Source organism: Heloderma suspectum, chromosome 3 (genome assembly GCF_057233095.1).
Source record: "Heloderma suspectum isolate Gila_16-S chromosome 3, 16-S_ref, whole genome shotgun sequence".
Taxonomy (NCBI): domain Eukaryota; kingdom Metazoa; phylum Chordata; class Lepidosauria; order Squamata; family Helodermatidae; genus Heloderma; species Heloderma suspectum.
In genome coordinates, this window is record NC_139460.1 from 115104077 (window position 1) to 115127913 (window position 23837).

General features: G+C 43.2%; 2 protein-coding genes across 20 annotated transcripts in view; one reads left to right on the top strand and one right to left on the bottom strand.

Moving 5' to 3' along the window:
* The window catches only part of STS (steroid sulfatase), a 175039-nt gene extending 159154 nt beyond the window's left edge, over positions 1-15885 (bottom strand). For 9 of the 13 annotated variants that reach the window (XM_084844252.1, XM_084844242.1, XM_084844245.1 and 6 more), the window contains exons 1-2: positions 15462-15885; positions 1563-1665 (exon numbers count right to left, since the gene is read on the bottom strand). The gene's annotated coding sequence lies outside the window, so the exon portion shown is untranslated. The other 4 variants (XM_084844254.1, XM_084844249.1, XM_084844247.1 and 1 more) reach the window with 3 other exon arrangements.
* PUDP (pseudouridine 5'-phosphatase) overlaps positions 15383-23837 on the top strand; it is a 120066-nt gene continuing 111611 nt past the window's right edge. For all 7 annotated transcript variants that reach the window (XR_014789187.1, XM_084844262.1, XM_084844261.1 and 4 more), the window contains exon 1: positions 15383-15492. Coding sequence is in view for 6 of the 7 variants with exons in the window: in XM_084844262.1 (XP_084700388.1) it covers positions 15414-15492 (79 nt within the window). In the remaining variant the exon portion in view is untranslated. The remainder of the gene's footprint in view (positions 15493-23837) is intronic.

Below are 23837 nucleotides of genomic sequence, written 5' to 3' on the forward strand. Positions count from 1 at the left end.
CTGCACACACAGCACGGGTTGTGCACACCCACTTTAAAACAATGGATTTGGGTATGTCTAACTCTGCATATGATTGTTAAAATCCTTTTTATTTGGGAAAGGATTTCCCAAAATAATAACACTTATAATTATATAATATATAATTATATTGGGAAATAATTATATTTCCCAATATAATAACACTTTATTATATTGATTTTTATTGGAAAAAATAGAACTTTATCGATTTTGATACATTTTATCTATAGTTAGCATTTGAAATCTCTGCTCCCAACCATCATAACTGAGTTTCATCAGAAAATTAATATAAAATGAGTTTTTACAGAAACAAAATTTTGTAAGCCTCTCGTACACCATAAATGGCATTTCCAGAATGTTTCTGTTTTTCATTTCTTAGAAATATTTGTACGCTGCCTTTCTACAAAAGGTGTCCAAGGCAGTTAAACATAACAGTACAATCCTATACACTTCTACACAGAAGTAAATTCCACTGAATTCAATAGGGTTACTTGCTGGTAAGAACATACAGGATTTTAGTCTGACAGGTAAAGCAGTAAAAATTTAAGCAGTATCGAACACAAAATACACATTAACACTGAGTCTAAAACCAACCAATCAATACATCATTAATTAAAAATTAGCCAAAACTGATCTGAAAATTAGCAACAGATCACAGTTTAAATATTTATCCTTCTTTCCTCCTTCCAAAAGGAGAATCAAATAAGGTAGCCTTTACTAGCTGATTTAAGGAAAAATGGAAATACCATTGGGAAAGTGTGTTTCTTTTATGTTCCCCTTATTTTGAAACAAGGTAAATATACCCACTTTGGTTCTGTTTCCTTTTATTTCTCCTAATATGTCTCTGGATGTATTTATTCTGCCCCTTGCATCATTCACCTTACCTTACTTGCACTCAAGCTCTCCACAAACAGCTTCCTAGTCCTGCCTCACCATTTCCCTAGCACCCTCCCCACCCTTATTTGGCAAATGCTATCCCCCACCTTCATTTTTCTCTATCTCATTTATTGTTATTAGAAATAGTGTGCCAATCCATGTACTAGGGGGTTGCCATACTAATTAAGCATTCTTCTCTTCTGTAAAGTGTTTATGGAAAAAATATTTTACAGACCACTTAGAGGTTAAAAGGCAAGTGCCACCTATTGAAATGGGCCTGGAAACAAAGTCAGTTCTGACCTTTCAGCACTGGTCTAATACGCTCAAAGCAGCATGTCCTCTTGGTTAACATCCTGGCTGCTACATTCTGGACTGACTATAGTTTGTGGACACTTTTTAGAGACATCCTCATATAAAACATGGTCTAGCGGTCTAACCTGGAACTTACTGAGGCATGGATGATGGCAGTATCTTCTTTCCTCAGGAGAGACTGTAGCTGGTGTAGCAACAGAAGCTGATTAAAAGCCATCCTGGTCATGGATGCTACCTGAACAACCTGGAGCAAAGTCCAGAAGCACTCCCAAACTGTGGACCTAATCCTTAATGGGGAATACAAAAGTCATCCAGTACAATCAGAATACCAAATCTGGAGCTGCTGAGCTACTTACCGTCAACACTTCTGTCTTGTCTGGATTAAACTTCAGTTTATTTTATTTGTCATCCAGTTCATTACTGACTCCATGGAGCTGCTCAGAATGTCAACTACTACACCTGGATCACATGAAAAAGATAAACAGAGTAGGTTGTCATCAGCATACTGATGACACTTCAAAATCCTTCCAAGCAGTTTGATGTAGAATTTAAATGGGAGGAAAGATGGAACACACCGCAGCGTTTCAAATAGCAATTGTCATGGAGTGGATGAGAAATCTCCCACATGAAGATCATCTAGTTTCTTCTTAACAGATGGGGATGGAAATAAAATGTAGGGTCCCATGTTTCCAACCCAGACAGGCAATCCAGAAGAGTACTAAAGTTTAGGGGAGGGGAGGTAACTTGCAGCCTTCCAGATATTTTGTCGTACAACACCCATGATCCCTCAGCATTAGCTATGCTGGCTAGAGCTGATGGAAGTTATAGGCCAAAACATCTGGAGGGTCATAAGATGCCCATCCCTGGTAGGATATCAAAAGTTGCCAAGAGCTCCAGATGAATCAACAGGGTAGTATTTCCCTATTCTGTAGGGGGGATTGTATGAATGTCCAGCTTACAAAACAAAACAAAATAAAAAAACAAGTTATGGAGATACAATGAATAATGTATTATCCAAAATCTAATCACAGACACATTTTGACTGATCTGTTCTTCATGAGAGAGAAAGAAAAATCTTATAATATAAAATGGCTTAGCAAGTTATCTGCAGTGAGTTAGAAATAAGTGAAGAGGAAAGAAGAAATACTTTGTAGAAATAAAAACAGTGATGAATTAGACCGTACAATTTTTCCTAGAACGCCAATCGTATACACCAGCCTACCCCAATCTGGTACCTTCCAGATGCATTGGACTACAAAGCCAACTGTACTGGCTGAGGGATGCTGGAATATAAGAACAACAGAACATCAGAAGAATTATTTTGGATCAGACCAAGGGTCCATCTAGTCCAGCATTCTGTTCACACAATGGCCAACCAGCTGCTCATGGGAAACCCACAAGCAGGACATGAGTGCAACAGCACCCTCCCACCCATGTTCCCCAGCAACTGGAGTTGTAGTCCAACACATCTGAAGGGCACTAGGTGGAAGAAGGCTGCTATAGATCCTTCTCAAAAGTATATTCTGCTGAGTTCAATGGGGCTTAATTCATGGTAAGTGGGTATAGAATTGAAGCCTTAACAACAAAAACAACATACCTTACAAATATGTTATAAACCATCGCTTTATGCCAGTGGCTTTAAGAATGGGCAATCACCCTCCTCCCCTGTTCACCCTAAATATCCTCGGGGGGGGGGGTTAGTATTCCAATAGAATACTTTAAAAAAGAAGAAAAAGGTTCAATAGTGTCCTTCTGTCCTTCCCTGAAGGGAAGTATTTTAACCAGAGGAAAAAGGAGTGAAGGCTGTAGCTCCCATAGACATAAGGGGATATCTTTTCCGGCCAAGGAGTGGGATAAAACAGTCCAGAATCCCCAGAAGAAACTCACAGTTTGTCGTCCTTTGGGGGCATTCTCCCCTCGCATGATTACAATTGCATGAAGGAGAGAATGGGGGTGCTTGCAGGGTCCATCCCCAGCTTGCATCCAGTTATGATTTAGAAACCTGCACAATGAGGGAGAACACCCCAAAGGGCAGTGGTGATGGTGGTGGTGGGGTTGGCAGAATCAAGGCAAGCATGGCCTACTCTCAGCAACCTGGATCTCTCTCAATTCTGGCACCCGTTTGAATTCTCCTGCTGCCCCTAGTTGGCTTCTTCCCTTTATATGTTTCTGAGATTTTGATTCTGAATCTGAGGTACTTGGCAGAGAAGCCAGGGAGCATATGTCTCCTTGGCTTCTGCACAAATTCCCAAAACTAGACTGGGAACATACAGTACATGCAAGCCAGACAGGATCATATGAGTGCTTCTCCATGGCTGTATTGTCGCTGCCTGTCCACCCATGTTCCCTGTACATCTGCCTCCCCCACTTTGTCCAAGGTGCCACCGTACTTGGAATCCCTATGTAAGTCTGTCGTCTCTAGTGTGGCTGACTTCTTCAGTTGAGAGAAGTCACCTCTGCAGCTCAGCAGCAGAGGTGATATAAGTTAGTTGTAGGGCTTGGAACCATGCTGAAACTGAAAATGTGTACGGATTTTTCAGCTGTGAGGATGTCTGTAGAAAGCTGATGGAGATGGATAAAGGAAATAATGCTTCATACTGGAATTGACTGTGTTTACCTTGACATTACCTTACCTTCCTATGCTTGCCTGTGTGCTTGTATACTTATGGTGACTTTCTCCAAAGTCTCACAGTAGGGATGCCAAGGGGTTCCTCCTTCCTTAAGTGCACAGGCTCTGTGCACTTAAGAACAGCATGGTAGGCATAAATTCAAATAGTGTAAAGTTGCTGCTTTTTCCCCCTAGCATCTACTCCTGCTGAATTTGTGTCATGCAGCAATTAGCCTCTATCAGGAAGGCACTTAAAGTCATCGGGATAGGGGACATTTCTCCAATGATTTTAGAATTTCACCAGGCATGTCTTTTCCCATCACACTAGTGTCATGATGACAGCAGAAGTCATACTTAATGGAATTTTACCTTCTGTACAACTCCTCGTCAGGAACTTTCAAATTAAGGATACATTTTGAGATACAATACATTTTAATTGTTTTATTCTTTTTGTAAAGTGCCCTGGGTATATGATTGAAGGGGGTATAAAATACTTAGCATAAATAAATAATAAATGTCTTTAAAAAAAAATATTCCCGGAATGAGACAGGCTAAAATAACCATAAAATGCAATTCACTTTCTGCATGCACAGACTAGAAATTCACCTCTTAGGAATGTACTTCTGCAATGTAGGGAACCAAATGTTCTGGTGGCACTTGATTTTGTAGGCAGCTGTGTCTATGGTAATTTTGCCCCACTTCCAACAGACGTTATTACCTGTTTGGTAGGATGTAGAGATTTTTTCCCCTAGCTTTTCTTAAACTTATGACAAATGCAGGATAAAGCTGCAGCAGGGAGCACGGATGGACAGGCAGTGACAATATGGAAATGGAAAAATGCTCAAGTGATCCTGCCTGGCTTGGCTTACAGTACATGCAGTAAACAGGCTTGATATTTGCTAATGCAGGGTGAGAGCATATTTTGGAGCAGTCACAAGCATGGGATCCACATGGATTGCCACTACATGTTGAGTGAAAGATAAGCATCCATCTGAATCTACATCATGTACCAAGAACATGTTCCACAATAATCACTAGGACACATCCATAAAGGTATAAAGGATATCAGCCAGGAAATATCTGGTATCCATGCTAGAAGCACCTGTTTTGGTTTCCTTTCCAGAGAGCCGGTTTTCCTAGTTCCTGAGCAGTTTGCAAGATAAGAAAGGATCATCGTAACACAGGATGAATGTCTCAGGGAGGCATTTTCTGCCTAATCAGAACATACATCAATATTAATCGTGAATATCTTGTTATTTAATATATCTTTAGAAAATTACATTAACCTAATTTGTTTCTACTCCAGACAAGGGCACAGTTGTTAGGCTAAAATGTTTCATTGAAAACTATTATGGTAGATTGTGGAAGCAAACTGTCAGACTTTGTTGTTAACACAACACTAATTTGTTACAGCTTCTGGTAAAGACCAGTTTAAATAGCATGTCTAACATTTATAAAATAATTGTACAACAAATCATTCTGAACAGCTCTACATGCGTGCGTGTGCGTTTTAGATAGCTGTACCATGGTACTGATGATGAATTCATTAATCATATTTGATGCTTCAACAAATTCTTTTATATTTCATATTAAGTGCTTGGTTAACTGCGATCACTTTTTAACAAGGAGTCATATTTAATTAATAATTTTAATTACCATGGTAGTTAGCCATAAAAATTAGCAGCATCAGAAGATACACTGTCACTTACAACGGCAATTTGTGGAAGTTGGAGTAGTTGGTATTGAGAACGTCTATCTTGTGCTTGGAACCTCTCTAGCCACAGACATTAATCCTTCTTAAGGAGCTCTAGATCCTGCTCTAAAGAGGGAAAAAATCCACTTGATCTGTCCTAATTCTTCCTCAGTCACTCTCCTATCATATCTGGTTGGTTAGGCCATAGGGGTAGATCCATAGACTCTGTCTGATAATGGGAAGGGTGACTGGCAGAGAGAGAGAGAGAGAGGGAGAGCGCAAGCGAGCAAGCAAGCAAGCTGTATTCTTTTCCTTGGTAGCTGTGCATCCGATGGTGGGGCAGGTACAAATCTTCATTCCTTCTCCAGCTACTGTCTCTTTGATTCTAGCAGGTAGTTGGGGTGTCTCTGGTATCATTCAATGATAGTTCTTAGAAAATGATGGCTGAAAGCAACCCCTGTTCTCCTCCAACCAACAGTAGCAAGCAACAGCCATCCAGCTTCGGTGGTGCCATCAGGGTAGGACTTTGGGGCAGATATCCAGCGCCCCACTCAGTAGAAGGAGCAGGAACTCCCGCTTCCCCCAAATGTAGTAGGGCTGGCTTACCAAATTTTGAAGTGAAGTAATACACATTATTGTCAAAAGAACCCCTCCGTAAGACCAAGTCCAGAGTCTAAAATTACCTAAATGAACCACTATCTAGCTTTGAACTGTGCTGTTTGAGGTTTCTGCAAGCTGCAGTGGTCAGTGCAGCTGGGCATGGACATGTGGAATCATGGGAAAGCCATGCATCTTCTGCCCATCAGGCTGTAGCTGGGAAGCTCTGGGGCTTCAGGCATCAGAACTGTTGAGATGTTCTCCTTTCGTAGACTGTGGCTATTTTTCCCAGCCTAAACTCTTTGGGGCATGCTTTTTGCAGGTACAGTACCAAAGGCTCTGGGATAGAATTGCCAGCCTAGTAACAAAATGTATGGCAGGGGGATGCCTGGACAATGCAGTCCTTTATAACAGTCCACTTACTGTCTGCTTCCAGAGACCCGTGGTGGTCTGAATTTTTTTTAGTCAGGGCCGGACAAGTTCTAACTTCCATTTGCCAGTCATAACTGGCAGTCAAATGGAAATATAGCATTGATTTTCTACAGTGTGAAAATGCCACAGGTCTTCTTGCTTCTTCCTTGTTTTAGAAATTTCCTCTTTGGATCTCAAGTTTAAACAGGTTTTTACCTCGTTTCCATGTGCTGGTGCTGCTGGGTAGCAACTACTTGAGCTTTTGAGTTACTGGCTGGACTGTCATGATATCCCGATGCTTGGGAAATCAGGAAAGAGTCTGCAAGAAGCAAGAATTGACAACCTTTCAAGTACTTGAAGAGCGCTATCATATCTTCCCTCAGTCTTCTCTTAAGGCTAAACATGCCCAGTTCTTTCAGTCTCTCTTCATAGGCCTTTGTTTCCAGTCCCCTGATCATCTTTGTTGCCCTCCTCTGAACCCTCTCCAGCTTGTCTGCATCCTTCTTAAAATGTGGTGCCCACAACTGGACACAGTACTCCAGATGAGGCCTAACCAGTGCAAGTCCTGGATCAGCGTCTAGACTCAGTAATGGGCTGGATGAGGGCCAAAAAACTGAAGCTGAATCCTGGCAAGATGGAAGCCCTGTGGGTGAGTGGGTCCCAAGTCCGGGAAGCAGGCTCATTGCCTGTTCTGGACAGGGTTGCATTCCTTCTGAAAGATCAGGTTTGTAGTCTGCACTCCTAGATCTATCACTGTCACTGGAGGCCCAAGTGGCCCTGGCAGCTCGGACTACCTTCTACCAGCTTTGGCTAGTTCACCAGCTATGGCTTCGCCAGCTATGGCCATGGTGGTACAGATGCTAGTAACCTCAAGTTTTTTTGTTACTCTGTTTGTAGAAATAATACTTTTAGGGTGCAATCCTACTGGGGTAGGCGGCCGCCTCCGAACTCAGAGGCAACTGCCTATCCAATGCAGGGCAGGAGAAGCACGGAGGTGATCATCCCCTCCGTGCTTCAGCCACCCCGCATTTGCAGCTAGACAAGATGATTTTGGCTGTCTAGCTGTGAGAAGGTAGAGCGGGGGAAGTGGCTGCCGGACAACACATTGGATGTGTCGTACCAGCATTTCCGCCTTCCCCGCCCTGGAATGCCCCCAGAAACGCCTCATTGTTGCAGCTCCGCACTCCTCTTCCAAGCATGGAGTGCGGGGCCATTATGAGCTGCCTGCGAGGCAACGTGGGGGGGGAGGTCGGTTCTCAGGGAACTGACCTCGGAGCATGGGCTCTGAGGTTGGTTCCTGGAAACCAATGTATCCTATGGCCGTCTAGCTGATGACTAGCAGCCATAGGATTGCTCCCTTGATATGGTGGTTTATGTCTTTTATCATTTTATCTTTTATTGTTCACTGCTCCGAAATCTCATTAAATGTGGAGCAGTATATAAATACTGTAAATAAATAAATTAATAATTCAAGATGTAATGTTGACTTTTCAAACTTGGTCCAATGTATTTTACCAAAGGCGTCTTCCCATATAAGCCCATATCTCTCTGCTGTAAGATGGTGTAGGGCAGTATTACTCCATGTATCATCTCTATAAACTGCTAGGGATACATACTGTTTTAGATAATAATTTACCAAAATCTGTAAATGGCTTCATATTTGGGATGGAAAGAACTTGAGATTAAAAAAAAAAAAATCGAATGTGAGAGAAACCAGAATTGAGGATTCATCCATCCAGGCCCAGGGCTTTTTGATTACTTAGTTCTTAGAAGTCTGGGTGTGACTCCCTGTGGATTCAACCATGTTAGCACTGAATTAGGGTTGTCACCTGTTTTTCTGACAGGCTCCTCATCTTCAGCAGCTGTTTTGCAGGCAGGCACAACATGGTCCTCTCCATGCTGAGAATACCTGTATTTATCAAATTTGCAGATTTTCATTTCAGTTTATTTTGGGCAAGAATGTATCGAACTTTGTGAATTTCTCCATATTCTGGATGGAAAGAACATGAGATTTAAGAAATGTGAATGTGAGAAAAAGGAAATCTGACAGATGTGTCCACAGCTAGGTATATCACTGCCCAGGGACATGCCTTATTTGATGAAACCACAATTGTGATAATTTGTAGGACCTAGAGAATCCCTCTCTAGAAAACCTACAAAAGGTTTAGTCATGCTGGCTGGGGAATGCTTGGAGTTGTAGGACTTTTTACTATCTAAATTTGCATAGAATTGTCCTGTTAGAATATCTAGGAGGCTCATCAATAATGCAACCCATGCATGTCTATGGAAAAGTCCCACTGAGTTCAATGGATTTACTCCTAGGCAAGTGAGCAGTGATGCAGCTACAGCTGGACCTTGGGGGCAAAGTCCAGGGCCCTGCAACCCAGCCCCCCCCCCCCAACGATCACCCAGAGAACAGCAGGGGCAGAAGCCTGTTAGTCCTTAGGGTGCAAAACTACTCTTTGTCCTCCACCCCCATGAAATCTTGGTGCTCAGTGAAAGACTATGGCAGCCTTCCCAACCTGGTCTGCACATTTTCTTATTTTTAATACATGCAACAGGATAGTGAAATAAAGCTGAATACTTTAAAAACGATACTTCTAAAGTACTGCAAATATGGAAGAAAATATAAATGAAGGTCCAGATGTGACCTGCCTTTACAGAGTAACTACAGGGTGGTATTTCTGAGGCTCATGTCCATCCATCTCACTGAGCACACAACAGGTAAAGGGTTATGCCTCATTAGCCATAGCTCATTAGGCATTATTCTACTTCTCTCCCTACACAGAACGTTCCCACAACTGTTATTCAAACGGGTCATGCCTCATTATATCCCAAGGAAAAGTTTGTTGCATTTGTGTCACATTATCTAGTTGTAGCCATTCTTCCAATGAAAGCTAAATGACATATTCAGTATTGCTTGGACATATAGGAATGGGGATTTATCTGTTCTTTAGTTAATCTGCAGACCTGGGACTCAGTTGCTGGGCAGCTGGATTTGTTCACCTCAGGGACAACTCTTTTAATTAGAGCTGTGCACAGATGGCCTATCAAAATTCTCCACCTTAATGTGTGGGCAGAGAAATTTGGAAGATAAATTTCACTAAATTTCTCCCCAGGGAAGGAGAAATTCTCAACAGTTTCTCACACATTGGCAGGGCTTGTAGCACAACTTCTTTCATTTTTGGTAAGGGTTTGGGTTTTTTTCGTGCTGCAACAGCATCAACTGTGTTGGCAGACTGGCCCCCATTTTGCATCTACCACGATGCAGCTGTGTGTGTGTGTGTGTGGGACAGTGTTGTGTCAAGCTCCAGGACTGACGTGGAGTTAATGCTTTGCCAAAATCTGTCCTCCAATTTCCAGAAAGTTTTCTTCCCCCACAAAAGGGGCTTCCATTGTTTTGCCTCATTCTCAGGACAGTCTATAATTTATGTTGACTTTCTTTTGGTGGTGTTTTTGAGCTTACCTAATCAGCTAGCCTCCCAGGCTGCCTGCACCCCCTGATCTGAAAAAGCCCTAAGGGAGGAATTAGTTCATGATGCCTTCCACTGGGCTTCAACTGAAGTGCAGGGAGCTGAGGAGGCCACAGGCTGCCAAAGAGATGATTGTACAATGGAAGACAGGACACTTGTGCTCATTCCCCACCCTCCTCCTAAGTAAGGTAAGTCCAAGAAACCCAAAACCAACCTTTGAGAATTGCTCCAATTCACCATTGAATTTCTTTTCGAAAGCAATTTCTCTTCTATCAAATTGAATGAGAATGGTCGAAAAAATGTGGGAGAAATTTTCAGCACAGCACTACTTTTAATATAGCTGCCCTTTTTGAAAGTAACTAGTACTAAACACACTTTGAAATACCATTAATTTAATTATCTAGCTTCTTCTGTGAAAACAGCCCCACACAACCAGTCCTGTAAGTCTGGACTAGTGGAAACCAATTAAGGGAGCAATCCTATGGCTGCTAGATAGTGGCTAGATGGCCATAGGATATGATGTTTTCTGGTAACCGACCTTGGAGCCCGCGGTCCAAGGTTGGTTCCCAGAAAACCGACTTCCCCCCACTTCCGTGCTGCTTCGGAGACAGCGCAGAGAAGCCCCGTCCTCTGCACTCGGAAGAGGAGTGCGGAGTGGCTGAAAAGGGGCGGGGCTGGGGGCGTTCCGGGGCGGGGAGAGCAGAATTACTTGTACGACATATCCTATGTGTCGTCCATGCAGACCCCTCTCCCGCTCGCCCCCCCCCACAGCTAGACAGCCAGAAAAGGCTGTCTAGCAGAATAAGCAGGGCAGGAGAGGTGCGGAAGGAACGATCCCCCCCCCCCCGTGTTTCTCCTGCCTTGCTTTGGATAGGCAGTCACCTCCGAGTTTGGAGGCGGCCGCCTATCTAGATAGGATTGTGCCCTAAATCTCATTTTATCTTTTGTGACAAGCCAAACTCCTACTCAAAGCAATGGATGGTAAGAGATTACAAAAATATAGTTTTAATATATAATTCTTTCAGAGGACAATAGAAACATTTAAAGACATTTATCTTGAATGGAGGGAAGCAAAATGAGTACAGTGGTTCAAGTTAATGGTCACATCCCAATCTGACAGTCCCACAAATGTAGCAGTTTCCATAACTGGGCTTGGAACAGCTGGCACTCAAATTTCTTTGGTTTCCGATGACAACAGTGATACATAAATGTGGCCCTGCTTCTATGGATCAAAGCCAGTATCCAAAAGGTATAATTATGTAGCAAACAGAATATATACCTAAAAATGTTTATACCCTATTATATTCAATCACTATTCCAGTTATTTTCTGGTAAGCAGGGATAACCACCGAACCATGCAGAACTGAGTGAGCATTTTCAGCACAATTGTGTTATGCAGACTACTTCTAAAGAGACCATATTTCTCAAGTATACAGAATGTATTTGCCATTGGTTTCCTATTATTGTCATTGTTATCTCACTCTTCCTTCAAGGAATTCAGGGTGGCATTCATGAGTTGTGCCCATTTTATCATCACAATAAACATGTGACATAGGTTAGATCAAAGCTAGCAAAGTGCTGCCCATGACCAGCAGTGCACTCTTGGATAACTTTCTTGGAACCTGCCAAGGTACCATACCTCTCCCACTTTTTATTAATTAACAAAATTGCTTAATAGCAGCTGGGATCGCTTCACAGCAAAATAATGGCTTACAGGTGGTGCCATCCTCATTTCCCATTAATGCTTTTGGAACACCCATGGGCTCAGAGACATTCTTAGGAAATGACAGTGGCAGGCTGATGGCACACAGCTCCAGCCACCAAGAAAAAGAAGAAAGAAAAAGACTTCTGTCTGCTAAGCAACATCTCTCATGGCAACCATTTTGTGGTGGTGTCCAGAACAGTTTCTCAGTGCCAAATGTATCCACAGGCCCAAAACGGTTGCCTACCCCTCAATTAGACTAAGACCTAGTACCTAGCCCAGTGAATTTTATGGCAAAGCAGATATTTGAGTCACGGTCCCCCATCTGGCACCCACTATAACTTGCCTTTCAAAGTAGAAGTCCATTCTTTCATAATGACAGGCAGTTCAAATTATATAATGCTATGAATCCCTTTTATTATTATTTTATATGTTGACAACATTCTTATCTTTGGTATATCAACATTATCTTGTATATTCTCAGAAAAAATGTATACACACTTTGTGAACTTTATTATAGTGTAATTTCTACTATCATTAAAGGCACTGCAGAGTTGCACAAATCAGCACATCATACTAAAAATGAGATACAATCAAACCCCTGTGATCCAAACTTCTATTGCCTCCAGTTTGTTGATAAGAAGCCCCGGCAATGAAACTAGTTCCTACCAACAGGAACTTCTGATTATCAGCATTGTGTGCATCTTCCAAACTATTTGGAGGTACATTAAATGCATATTTATTTATATTTGCAGTTCTCTATTTTTGTGAAGTGCAGTCACTGACTGCTTAAGCTGCAATCTTATGTACACTTACTTGGGATTCACTTCAGTGGGATTTACTTCTGAGTAAAGATACATAGCTTGTGTCAGGAGCGCCCTGGCGGCCTCTTTCAGTACACTCCAATAGCCAACTCAAGACACAGACGAAAGGATTCTTTTCAAGCCTTTAATCCTTTTACAGCTTAATGACTCTTTCAGATGCTAATCACCAGCGACTAAAGCAAGGAACAGCAGAGTGGCCTATGCTCCGAGTAGGCAGTTGATCCCCGTTTGAAGGAGAATCACTTGAAGACCCTGAACTTATGGGCTAGGGAGAGATCCTCCCTCATTCCCTTGGGTCCACGGGAGGCGGCTGTTGCTTGCGTGCCAAATGGGCACTATGCCTCCTTTCTGCGCCCTCCATTGCTCGTCGCTCCCTGCGTCTGCGTTGAGCGTCTAGCAAGCCCCCCTCCCGCACTTTCTCACTGCTAGGATCACTATCTATCTCAGGAATGCTGGCAGGTGGAATCTCTGCCAGCTGCTGTGCCTGTGAGGGATGAGCGGGCTCCTCTCCCACAGATTGCTGATCCTCCTCAGAATCAGAACTGCTCTGGGGTTCTATTGGCTCAGTTTCCACCCTGACAGCTTGCCTCAAAAACGTCAGATTCCCATTGCAAAGAAAACATCTGTGCTAGTTTGTTGCAGCAAAAGCAAGGAAGAATTTTGTGGCACCTTAAAGCCTAGCAGATTTATTGTGGTATAAGCGTTCATGGACTAGAGTTCACTCCATCAGATGCATGAAGTGGACTGTAGTCCACAAAAGCATGTTACGTTAGTCTTTAAGGTGCCAAACAACTCTTTGTCCCCTTGCCCCCCCCCAAATATTGGTGCTTAAGGAAATACTATGGGGTTCATCACTCAGGGCTTTTATCCTGCTATTGCGATGGCTATCTTTCTGAAGTCTGCGGGCTCGTTAGATGATGCAGCTACCCTCCAGGGTGTCTCCATTTCCTCCAGCCTATTTCATGTTTTCCCCAAACGCAAAAATTGTGGTATTTTTCCCAGCCCACAGAACAGAACTGCCATGACTTCAGTGTGAAATTCTCAATAGCAGAAGAAACCGCTGTGTCTGCCTGCTGTGTTTGTTTTCAGTTGTTGGGGGTGCGGTCAGGATGAGATTTGACAGGAGCGAGGGCAAGAATCGCCTGCTGATTGCTTCTCTGCATTTCTCAATTGGAGGGAGAAGAAGGTAAAATGCCTTCCTGCAACAAAAGGGAGACACATCTGATCCCCCACTCCAAGCTCATAAGTAATGTCCTCTGTTGTTTCAGAGCACCCTATTAAGTTCAATGGGGCTTACTCCCAAGTATGAGTGCCGAGGGTTGCAGACTTACAGGGTGATCATAAGTGTGCCAAAGCTTGCAGACTTACAGCACAATCTTACATTTTATGTCTACTCAGAAGTAAGCCAGAGGTTTCCTGGGGGTTGAGAGAAGATAAGCTATGAAAACAAGACTCCCCTGCTTTGCACACATCCCCGGGAGGGAGGGAGGCACTCCCTCCATTCAAGCCAGGTGGCTGCCGTGTAAAGGAGCCTTTCCTAATCCTGCAAAGAAACCGAAAGCAGGAAGCTCTGGAAGATGTGGATTTTTGTGGAGGGTTTGCTTAATGTAGAAACACCCTATGGCAGCCTCCCCAACCTGGTGCTTTCCAGATGTTCTGGATCAACTCCCAAAAAAACCCAGCCAGCTTGGCCAATGGTCAGGAGTGCTGGAAGTTGTAGTACAAAGCATCTGGGACTGGAACCAGATATACATTGGATCAACTGTGCTGATGGAAGTGGACTTCTCCACCCCTGCCTTCCCATGGCAGCCCCTCAAGCCTCCTGAAAATGCCAGCCAGAGACTCAGGAGACCCTGCTGAATGCGGTGAGCTCTGGTGTGGGGAGGAGGAATTTGATCCCCCCAAACTGGGTGGAGGGACCTTCGACAAGCAGAGTACTTCCTCCTGTGTAAGGCAGATCCTGGATCCAACTCCTGGAGGGCTCGATCGGGGAAAGCAGCTGTGTAAAGAAAAGGACACTGTGGTGGGGGGATTGTGGGTATATCAAAGGGATGGCAATATAGCGACACATAATAATTTGTAATCGCACAACAAGATGACAACGGGGCCGTAAAGGAAATTAAATACAAGGGAACCAATGTGGTGTTGGGATGTGGGGGAAAGGCAGATTGAAGTACCCGAACAGCCCTAAAACTCACTGTGTAGCTTATAGCTCATACCTAAGCACGTTTACTCAGAAGTAAACCCCACTGAGTTGAACGAGGGTTACTGACTTAGGGCGCAATCCTATGCATGTTTAGACAGAGAAAAGGCCTACAACTCCCAGCATTCCCCAGCCAGCATGGGGAGCTGAAGGCCTTTTCTCTGTCTAACCATGCATAGGATTGCGCCCCTAAAGTAATGTCTGCTTCGGCCCTCTGTGCTACTTAATTCTGACTCGGCATGCCTAGGATCGGGCTGTTACGCTCTTCTCGGGCTCCTCCTAGCTCACACGATGCAATTGCATTTGATGCGAGTGCGACGCATCCCCGCCCGCACAGCACAGCACTTGAAATTCTTCAGCCGTTCCCTCCATCGCTCAAGACACCCTGACAGCAGCTGAACGCCGACCATTCTATTTCCCGCACATGCGCGGCCGCGGCAACGTTCCTTTCCCCAGAAGCAAGGGCCGGGCGCCTCCGACCCGCGCGTGCGCAGCCAGCAACGCGACGCCGTCTCTTGGCGGAATACGAGGAACAGAACCCTCCAAGGCGCGTGCGCGCTGAAAGCCTGCCCGGCCGCTCCTCCTTCCTTCCTTCTCGCCGCGGCCCCGCCTCCACCGAAAGGTGGGGTGGGGGCAGCGGTGCGCACGCGCAGCGAAGGCTCTCCGCCCGAGGGCCGGTGTCGCTGTTGCCGCGCCATGGCCTCGTCCTCGTCCCGCCCGGCGTCGCCGAAGCCCGTCACTCACCTCATCTTTGACATGGACGGCCTCCTCCTGGGTGTGTAGCGGGCGCCCTCTGCGCCGTTCTCTGCGGGGTAGTGTGGCTCATGGCAGGGAGAGGCGGAGCTGGCCGCTTCCCCGATCGCTCCTCAGCTGCCCTCGCCCGTGGGGTCGCTCCGCGAAAGGCGGAGGTTCTGCATCCGTGGCTCAGTCCCCTTCCTGCTCTCTTTCTGCCCCCCACCCCGCCAGCTCCCATTTAGTAGCCAAGAGCCGAAGTGCCTCTTGCTTCAAAAGGCAGGCGCGCGCACACACACGGTCTTTCTGTTCTGGGAAGAGGGACAGGAAAAAGGAAACCAGGCATCTAACTGGTGCGTGTGTGCTTCTTCCCACCCCGCTTTCAGAACGATCAGTTCATTTGCCTGCTTCATACTGTGCGTACGGAGATCATGATCTCTCCCCTCCCTAGCCACGTGGACGCTTTGAACGTCTGCACGTGCACCAGGGCATGCAGAAAGGGAGATGTGGGGAACGCTGCATACGGTGGGCATGACGCCAAAGGGGCTTGCAAAAATCGCTTTGCCATACACAGGTTTTAAATGTGTTACTTCGGGAGTAGGCCGATGCCCTCCAAATGTTTTGCAGTGCAGTTCTCGTCAGCCCCAGCCAGCTTAACCAATGTCAAGGGTTATGGGAGTTGTTGTCCAAAAACATCTGGAGAACACCAGGTTGCCCATCCCTGCAGTTTTACTGAAATAGGCTGTCAAGTACAGTAATGTGTCTTGAGTTGTGACTGATGCTGCAAGTCTGTACTTGCTTTCTTGGGAGTAAGCCCCATTGAATTCAGTGAGACTGATCTCTGATCCACAACAAAGAGATGGTCTGGATCAGTCTGCTGCGTAGCCAGATCCTACCCACGTTTACAGAAGCACATCCCATTGATTTCAGTAAGACTTAGTTCTAAGTAAGGGTGAGTAGGATTGTAGCCTGCATTTAATAAAACGTGCCAGGATGACGAGTAAATTGATTGAGGATGGGAAGATACTTATAGTAGGAGATTCAAATGCATGAAAAAATAGGTGCATTATTTCAATTCAGGATATTATAGATGATGGGGTGCATGAAATTTTGATTTGTAAGCACTCCAGTAACAGTTACGTTATAAAGCTGTTGTACACGGTTATTGGAGAAATTGAGAAGTCCACCCTTTATCAAATGCTATTTCACCTTCAGAATCTTGTTAATGGGGCTGTTTGCACATAACAATTAACCCACGATGTGCGATGGCATGTGCCAGCTGCGTTCCACAACTTTTTTGAATATTCAGGCCCCGATTGGGTCGATTAGGGGTTGCTATCTGACATCCGAACTGGGACACTATAGTTTAATCATGGGTTAAACAACCCACACTTACCGTAACTACTAATTGTAGGTTAACTGGGTTGTTTAACCCATGATTGACCTATAGTGTCTCAGTTCAGATGTCACGTAGCAACCCCCAATCAAAAGTTGAATATTCAAAAGAGCTGCCGAATGCATCAACGATTTTCCACTGTTACATTGACCTCACCAGGTCAGGGAGTCAAATTTCAGGGTTGTTTGAAAACCAAAGTCATTGGCAGTGACAGGGAATTTAAAAACATGACCTTCCTGTACCTGAGAAGGCACCTGAAAGGACTTACTACAAAGTATTGTAGATGATCAGCGTCTTTGAGGTCAAAATATTTTCCCCTGATAAATTTCTTTTTATTCTGAAAACTGAAGCTTTTGTAATTACTAAGATTGTTTAAAGCTAAAGTCTTTGGAAGTGTCTACTTCTTTTTATGACAAAAACTGAAATGGAAGTGATCTACTTCCAGGGGATTTCACTTGTTTACATGAACATAGGAAGCTGCCTTAAACTGACTCCATGGTCCATTTACCCGAGCAGTTTTGAATTCTAGACTGGCTTTCCAGGGTTTCAGGCAGGGAATTTACCTGCCGTGCATTGAACTTAGAACCTTTTGCATGCAAAGCATGTTCTCTTCCACAGAGCTATGGCCACGAGAGTGTGCAGTATTTACCATGCTGCCAGGCATTTGATTATACAATTGTAAGGAAATACATACCTCGGTATCTATTAGATAATGACCATAGTAAGAGTGCTTTTTTGAAATCTTTGGAGTTAGAAAATCTTTGGGGTCACAATATTAACCAAGGCACTGGTTCCCACTTGGTACAGAATATTTGTGTAATGGATTGCTGGATGAGGGTTTCCTAGGAACTATATGTCATGCTGCTTCTGTGGACTAATGTGAAAATGAGTTTTCAAAAGTACTATATGTAGATATATTGGACAAACTATTTGTGGAAAATTCAGTCTTTGTACAATAAATATTTGTCAGTATGATAAAATATATTGTTACTGAGGGTTGTACTTGGGTATTTATTTATTAGAAATATTTTTGGATTGCTCCTCTGTCAGTGAGCGCTTGAGGAGATATACAATTAAGTACAATAAAAAGAATTAAAGTATAAACTACAAAAAGCATAATAATAAAAATAATTTAAAAAAACATAGTGGCGTCAACTATTAGAAGTTTGGTGGAAGAATGTTGTCTTCAGCTGTCTAAAGGACAATAAAGAGGAGGCTAGCCTAATCTCTTTGGGGAGGGAGTCCACAACTGGGGTGCTGCTACACAAAAGGCCCTGTCTCAAATACCCACCAACCTTGTGCCTCTAGGAGGTGGGACACATAATGGGGCCTCAGATGATAAACACAAATTTTGAGCAGGCTCATTGGCAATGCGGAATTTACAGTGGCTACAAGATTCTTACATGTTGGATCAGTTATGAAGCTTGCAACACATGGTTTTCACATATGACTTAAAATACTCTAAACTGACAACTGGGGAACTATTGGGTCACTGTAAGAACAGCTGCAGTAGGTCTGCACCCTTTGTACCTGCCACAAAGCGTGTGTATTTCGGGCTTGAGTATCTACTCGGGAATCTTTTTGTTCTTGGAAGTTTTCTGAGGTTCAGAATAGCTCATGAAAAGCAGCCTTAATTAAGCCCACATTGGGCATATCGTTATCACATTAATGTCTTCCCATAGATTTCTTTCTTTCTTTCTTTCTTTCTTTCTGTATTCCCCAACCCAAAACATCCCTCTCCCCTTGTCATATATGACAGAAAGCCATGGGTTCAGTAAATTTGCTGTGTTTTTGTTAGTTTTCCTGGGAGTATGAAAACAGGGATTGTCAGGTACTTGGTACAGAGGTTATAGTATGTAGCTCGTGGGCTGTGTTCAGCTTGGCAGGTCACAAGTTATACAGGGATTAGTTTAATATGAATCTGAAAGTGTAGAAAATAGTTTCATGGTTACTGTAGAAAATAGTTTCATGGTTACTGTAGAAAATAGTTTCATAGATATTGTAGAAAGCTAACTCCTTTGTTCATGGCTCTTTAGTAAAGGCACTGTTGTTGAAGTTCTGTTGAGAGTTCTGTATTAAAACAATGATTATATTCATGTTTAATTTTCAAAATTGAGCTACTATTCCACTATTTATTTCTATACTGCCCAATAGCCAAAGCTCTCTGGGCGATTCACAAAAATGAAAACCACAAAGTAAAACATAACCCTCCCTTAAAATAAATGTTCTATTTATAAGGTGCAGTTAATTTAAATTAGATTCTGTAAAGCAGGGGTGCTGAACCACTTTCAGCCCAAGGGCTGAATTCCATTCAGAGAAACTCTTGGGGGCCACATTCCAGTGGTGAGCAGCGCTGAAGGCAAAAGGACCAGGCCAAAAATACCAGCATATTGTAGCTTAAAGTTCTCACTGCCAGTAACTAAGCCTTGGAGAGGCATTTCAACCATTTAGAATGGGAAAAAATGTCAGAAAAGCCAGGAAGCCATCAAACAGTTGGGGGAAGGGGCGTGACCACCCCAGGAGGGCTGGATTGGGAATTGGCCCCAGGCCTAAGGTTTTGTACCCCTGTTATAAAGGAACATTTTGCTGCAAAAGGATTTTAGGCCCCTTTTTCCTTTGTAGTACTTTGCATTTTTTAAATTCTGTCACTTCTTAAACCTTGATATGTGGTTTTAGTTTCCACTTTTAGAATGTTACAGCATGTTTGCAAAATGTTTGTCTTTTTATTATGAATTAATCTGGAATAAATACAATTTATAGCGCATCCTGTACATGTTTACTCAGAAGTACATTGCACTTTATTCAGTTGGCTTACTTCCAAGTGTTCCTAAGCTTAACAGTCTAATAGCACAAGGCATGTCTATTCAGAGATAAGTCCCAACTCAGTGGGACCTGAACTTCCTCCCCTGTAAGTCTGTTTAGGACTGCAGCCTTCTAGCTTTGTTTACATTACCCCAATAAGAGAAACACAATTCTTCTTTCTCAAGGTTTAGTAAAGTATGGTAAAAGAATGAGTATGCTTATGGGAATGTCTCATAAACCTGTATTAATCAGCATTTTATTGGTTAATGTGGAATCTTTTTCACAGGCCTTATGTATTTGAGAAGTATTTCCACAAACTAAATTTGGTCTCTGTTTTGCATACGTAAGATGTTGGTTGCTGAATCAAGGTGGAAGGAAGGAAAAGGGCCTTTGACCTTTTTTAATCTTAACCTTATCAGTGTGTTAATATTTTCCTTTCTGGTCAATTTATGGATTAAAACATGGTTCAGATTAAGGTAGTGTTTTGTGTTTGGCAGTTCATGCGTGAGACACTGATTTACTGGTTTCTGTTTTTATTTACAAAATTGCTTATCATAAACAACGTTAAACCAATATTTATGACTGGGAAACAGTGTTCATAATTAGGTTTAAAACATACCGTATGTTTTCAATATTGATGTGGATTTTCTAGAAAATGGGAATGTTTTCTATAAAATTTTCCAGTAAATTTGCACTGGAAAATTTCCAGTTCGTTTTGAAAAATCTTTGATACCCAAGAAAGTGATTTAATTTAGCATGTTTATTTTACTTGTAGTTAGTAAGCAACAAAGCTAAAAGAAAAAGTCTGTCATGTTATTTTTTTTTTGCCCCAGTACTTCAGTAGTATTTGTCTTGAAATAGTTGAGGCAGGAAAAATTAACGCCCACTTAGGGTGCAATCATATTTGGATACCTGGCAGCCTCCAAACTCAGAGGCTGCAGAGTAGCAAATGCAGGACAGCGGAGGTGATCTTAGCCCCTGAGCTCTAGCCACCCTGCATTTCAGCTAGACGTGCAATTTCGCCCGACTAGCAGTGGCAGCTTGGAGGGGGAAGGAAGGAGGAATTGGGGTGGCCATGGGATAGGCTTCAGTCCCCTCCCCACCCCCTTTTCACCATCTCCACACTCCATTTTCCAAGTGTGGAGAGGTAACTGGTGTGGTTCTCTCCATGCCGGCTGTGAGGGGAAGGGACATAACTGTGGTTTCCTGGCTCCGAGGTTGGAGCCCTGTCTTGGAGCCAGGAAACTGAATTATCCTAGGATTGCTCCCATAATGTAATTTAAATGTTACATTATGTAGACATTTTTATTTGGATGCTTGTAAAAATTGAAAGACAATACCATGTACTTCCCTTATATTGTTTAAATATAAATAATAAATTATTATAATAAATAAATTATTAGCTATTGACACACTAATTAATTTTAGCAACAACTGTGCATGATATGCTGACCACCACTCATCTGTTTCAATTCTCAGCTCTAATACCTATTTAAGAGAGTTCTACTCTCTTCCACTGAGACTGTTGGGGCACCTTCAGTTTTGCTGTCATTCTTATTAGTTCCATTCAGGGGTGTTGCTAGGTTCTTAAAAGATCCGGGGCACAGGCCCATAACAAAAATTTGCACATATATCCGAGTCTAAGCGCACATCTTGTCTGTGTGTGGGGTGTGTGTGTGTGTGTGTGCATGTAGTGTGCTTGTGTGTGTGTATAGATTACATTCAGACAAACATAAGAAGTGTGCACTGACCCCCCCACCCCAACTCAGACCCCAATTTAGCATTTTGGAAAACATCCTGCTTCTGCTTGGGCCAATTTGTAGTCGGACCACTTCAGCTCAGCACCAAACCTGAGTCAATGTTTGGAAAAACGAGTCTTTATGCTTCCTGTTGACTACCATGGGAAATTAGAAAAAAAAATGTAACTGTTTTCTCTTGGTCAGAACTGGATGATAATTTCAGGCATAGTAGCCCATTAGAAGGAGATTACTCCTGCCCAGTGTCAGAAAAAAAAATAGGTGCAGGGTTTATATTTTGATTTTCTTTTAAAGGGAACTGCCAATAACATTTTTATTACTTGGAAGAAGTGGATAAAAAATGCAGGATTCATTGTCTCATCAGAGGAGATCATGTCTGCCAAATTATGGAATGATAGCCACAAGGGTTTTTGTGCAAGGGTGGCCTTGACGTTTTGAGGTCTCCAAAAGAGGACATACTTATCTCCTTATGTTCCTTGTGGACCATTGTTCTGAAAATTACAGACAGCCTGGAGTTGTCCTAAGTAAGAAACCAGCAAAGTTTCAGAAGGATAGGTGCAGCAGTTCATGTGGAAGGGGAGTTCTCCAATTTGGGGGAGGGAGCGATTTGCTTTCCCTTCCATTCGCCCCTTCCCCAACAGTTTTTGGGTAAATTTGTATGAAAATGCACAGGTCATTAGAGGTGTCCCCCAGGCAAGAAACCTGCAAAGTTTCTGAAGGATATACATGCACACAAATTTAGAATTACTAGAATTTATTTACATTTCACCATTGTTAGCAGCAGGGGAACATGGGTGGGAAGGTGCTATTGTGCTCATGTCCTGCTTGTGGGTTTCCAGTGGGCATCTGGTTGGCCACTGTCTGAACAGAACGTGGACTAGATGCACCTTGGTCTGATGCAGCACCGTTCTTCTTATGTTCTTAAATATAGAGTGCCTCTGAGCATGTGCAGAATGTTTTTCTTTCACCACTGAGCACTTACATTCTCCTACCAATTCTATTCCCCTCCCCCTACCAATTCTGTTCCCATCCCTCCTCATCCTACCATCCTCCAGCAACACTTCATCAAAACAGATGTTTTGTGTGACTCCTCTCTACCTCCTCCTTGTAATGCACAAGCTCTCATTGTATCTTCCTCCCTATAACTTCATTTGTGCCAAGACTTCACCAGGATTCAACCAATGAGTCTGTTTTCAAACCTAGGGCTAAGTTATGGAGAAACTCTGAGCATGTACTAAGTGCCTTTCCCTCACCAATGAAGCGAGAGTTCATGCAAAAAAAAACCACAAACCCACAAATGACAAAATATGCAGACTGAGCTGAAAGGGTAGTTAATTCATTAGATGGAATTGGGTAGGCACTGTATTAAGCTTGCAATATCATGTTCAAAACTCAGGACTTATTTCTGAGTAAACATGCAGAACATCAAGGTGCAAACCTCCCTGCAAAAGTAACTTGTGCTGGAATCCTGTGCATACTTTCCTGAGGGTAATCCTCATTAAACATAATGGGACTTCTCAGTAGGCATACATAGGATTGCATAAATTAGCAATATTTATCTCCCCTTCACTTAAAAAACAAAGCAAAAACTCCTATTTTTTAAATTAAAGCTTTCTGTTCATAGGAACATAGGAAGCTGCCTTATACTGAGTCAGACCCTGGGTCCATCTAGCGCAGAATTATTGACACTGACTGGCAGCAGTGGCTCTTCAGGGTTTCAGGCAGGATTCTTTCCTAGCCCTACCTGGAGATGCTGGAGATCGAACCTGGGACCTTCTGCATGCCACGCATGCGCTCTGCCACTGAGCTGCAGCCCTTCCTATTGCTGGATAATGGCAACTGACAAACAAAACAGCCCCAGATTTGTTTCTCTGTGACCATGTGAACCCACTTTTCTCAAAGACTTGAGTGAGGAGGACGAGAAAAACCAACCCTTTTGTCTGTTTGTATAAAGTCAAATACAGTTCAGAACTTCTCTTGCCCGCCAAAGAGAATTATCCTTAAGTATTCCCCAAGATATGCTCTGGGTGGAATAAAGAAGAGAAAGAAAGAAAAAGAAAGAAAGAAAGAACAGGATAGGGGAAGGAAAAAGAAAAGAAGAATAGTGATTGGAAATGTGCGCGGGGGTGGGGGGTAGAGAGAATTCCCTAAGCAAAGTGGCTCCTTTCAGAGAGGTTCAGAGGAATTTAGGAGGCTGTGGAGGGTTTGTAAGGATTGCACATACTTAAATGAACTTTATGAGGTGAGGTGGCTGAAGGCTTTTTCTAGCTTTTCTAAAACTGTAGAACCTATTTAAAAGCCCCAGCAGTTTCTCAATCATGACGTCACATAGTCCTAACCCTCCCTTTGGGATTATTTGAGTTCTACATCTGTTTAGGAGAAATTAAAGTGGAGGGGGAGAAAGAAGTTTGTGGAGGCTGATTGGATCCTTTG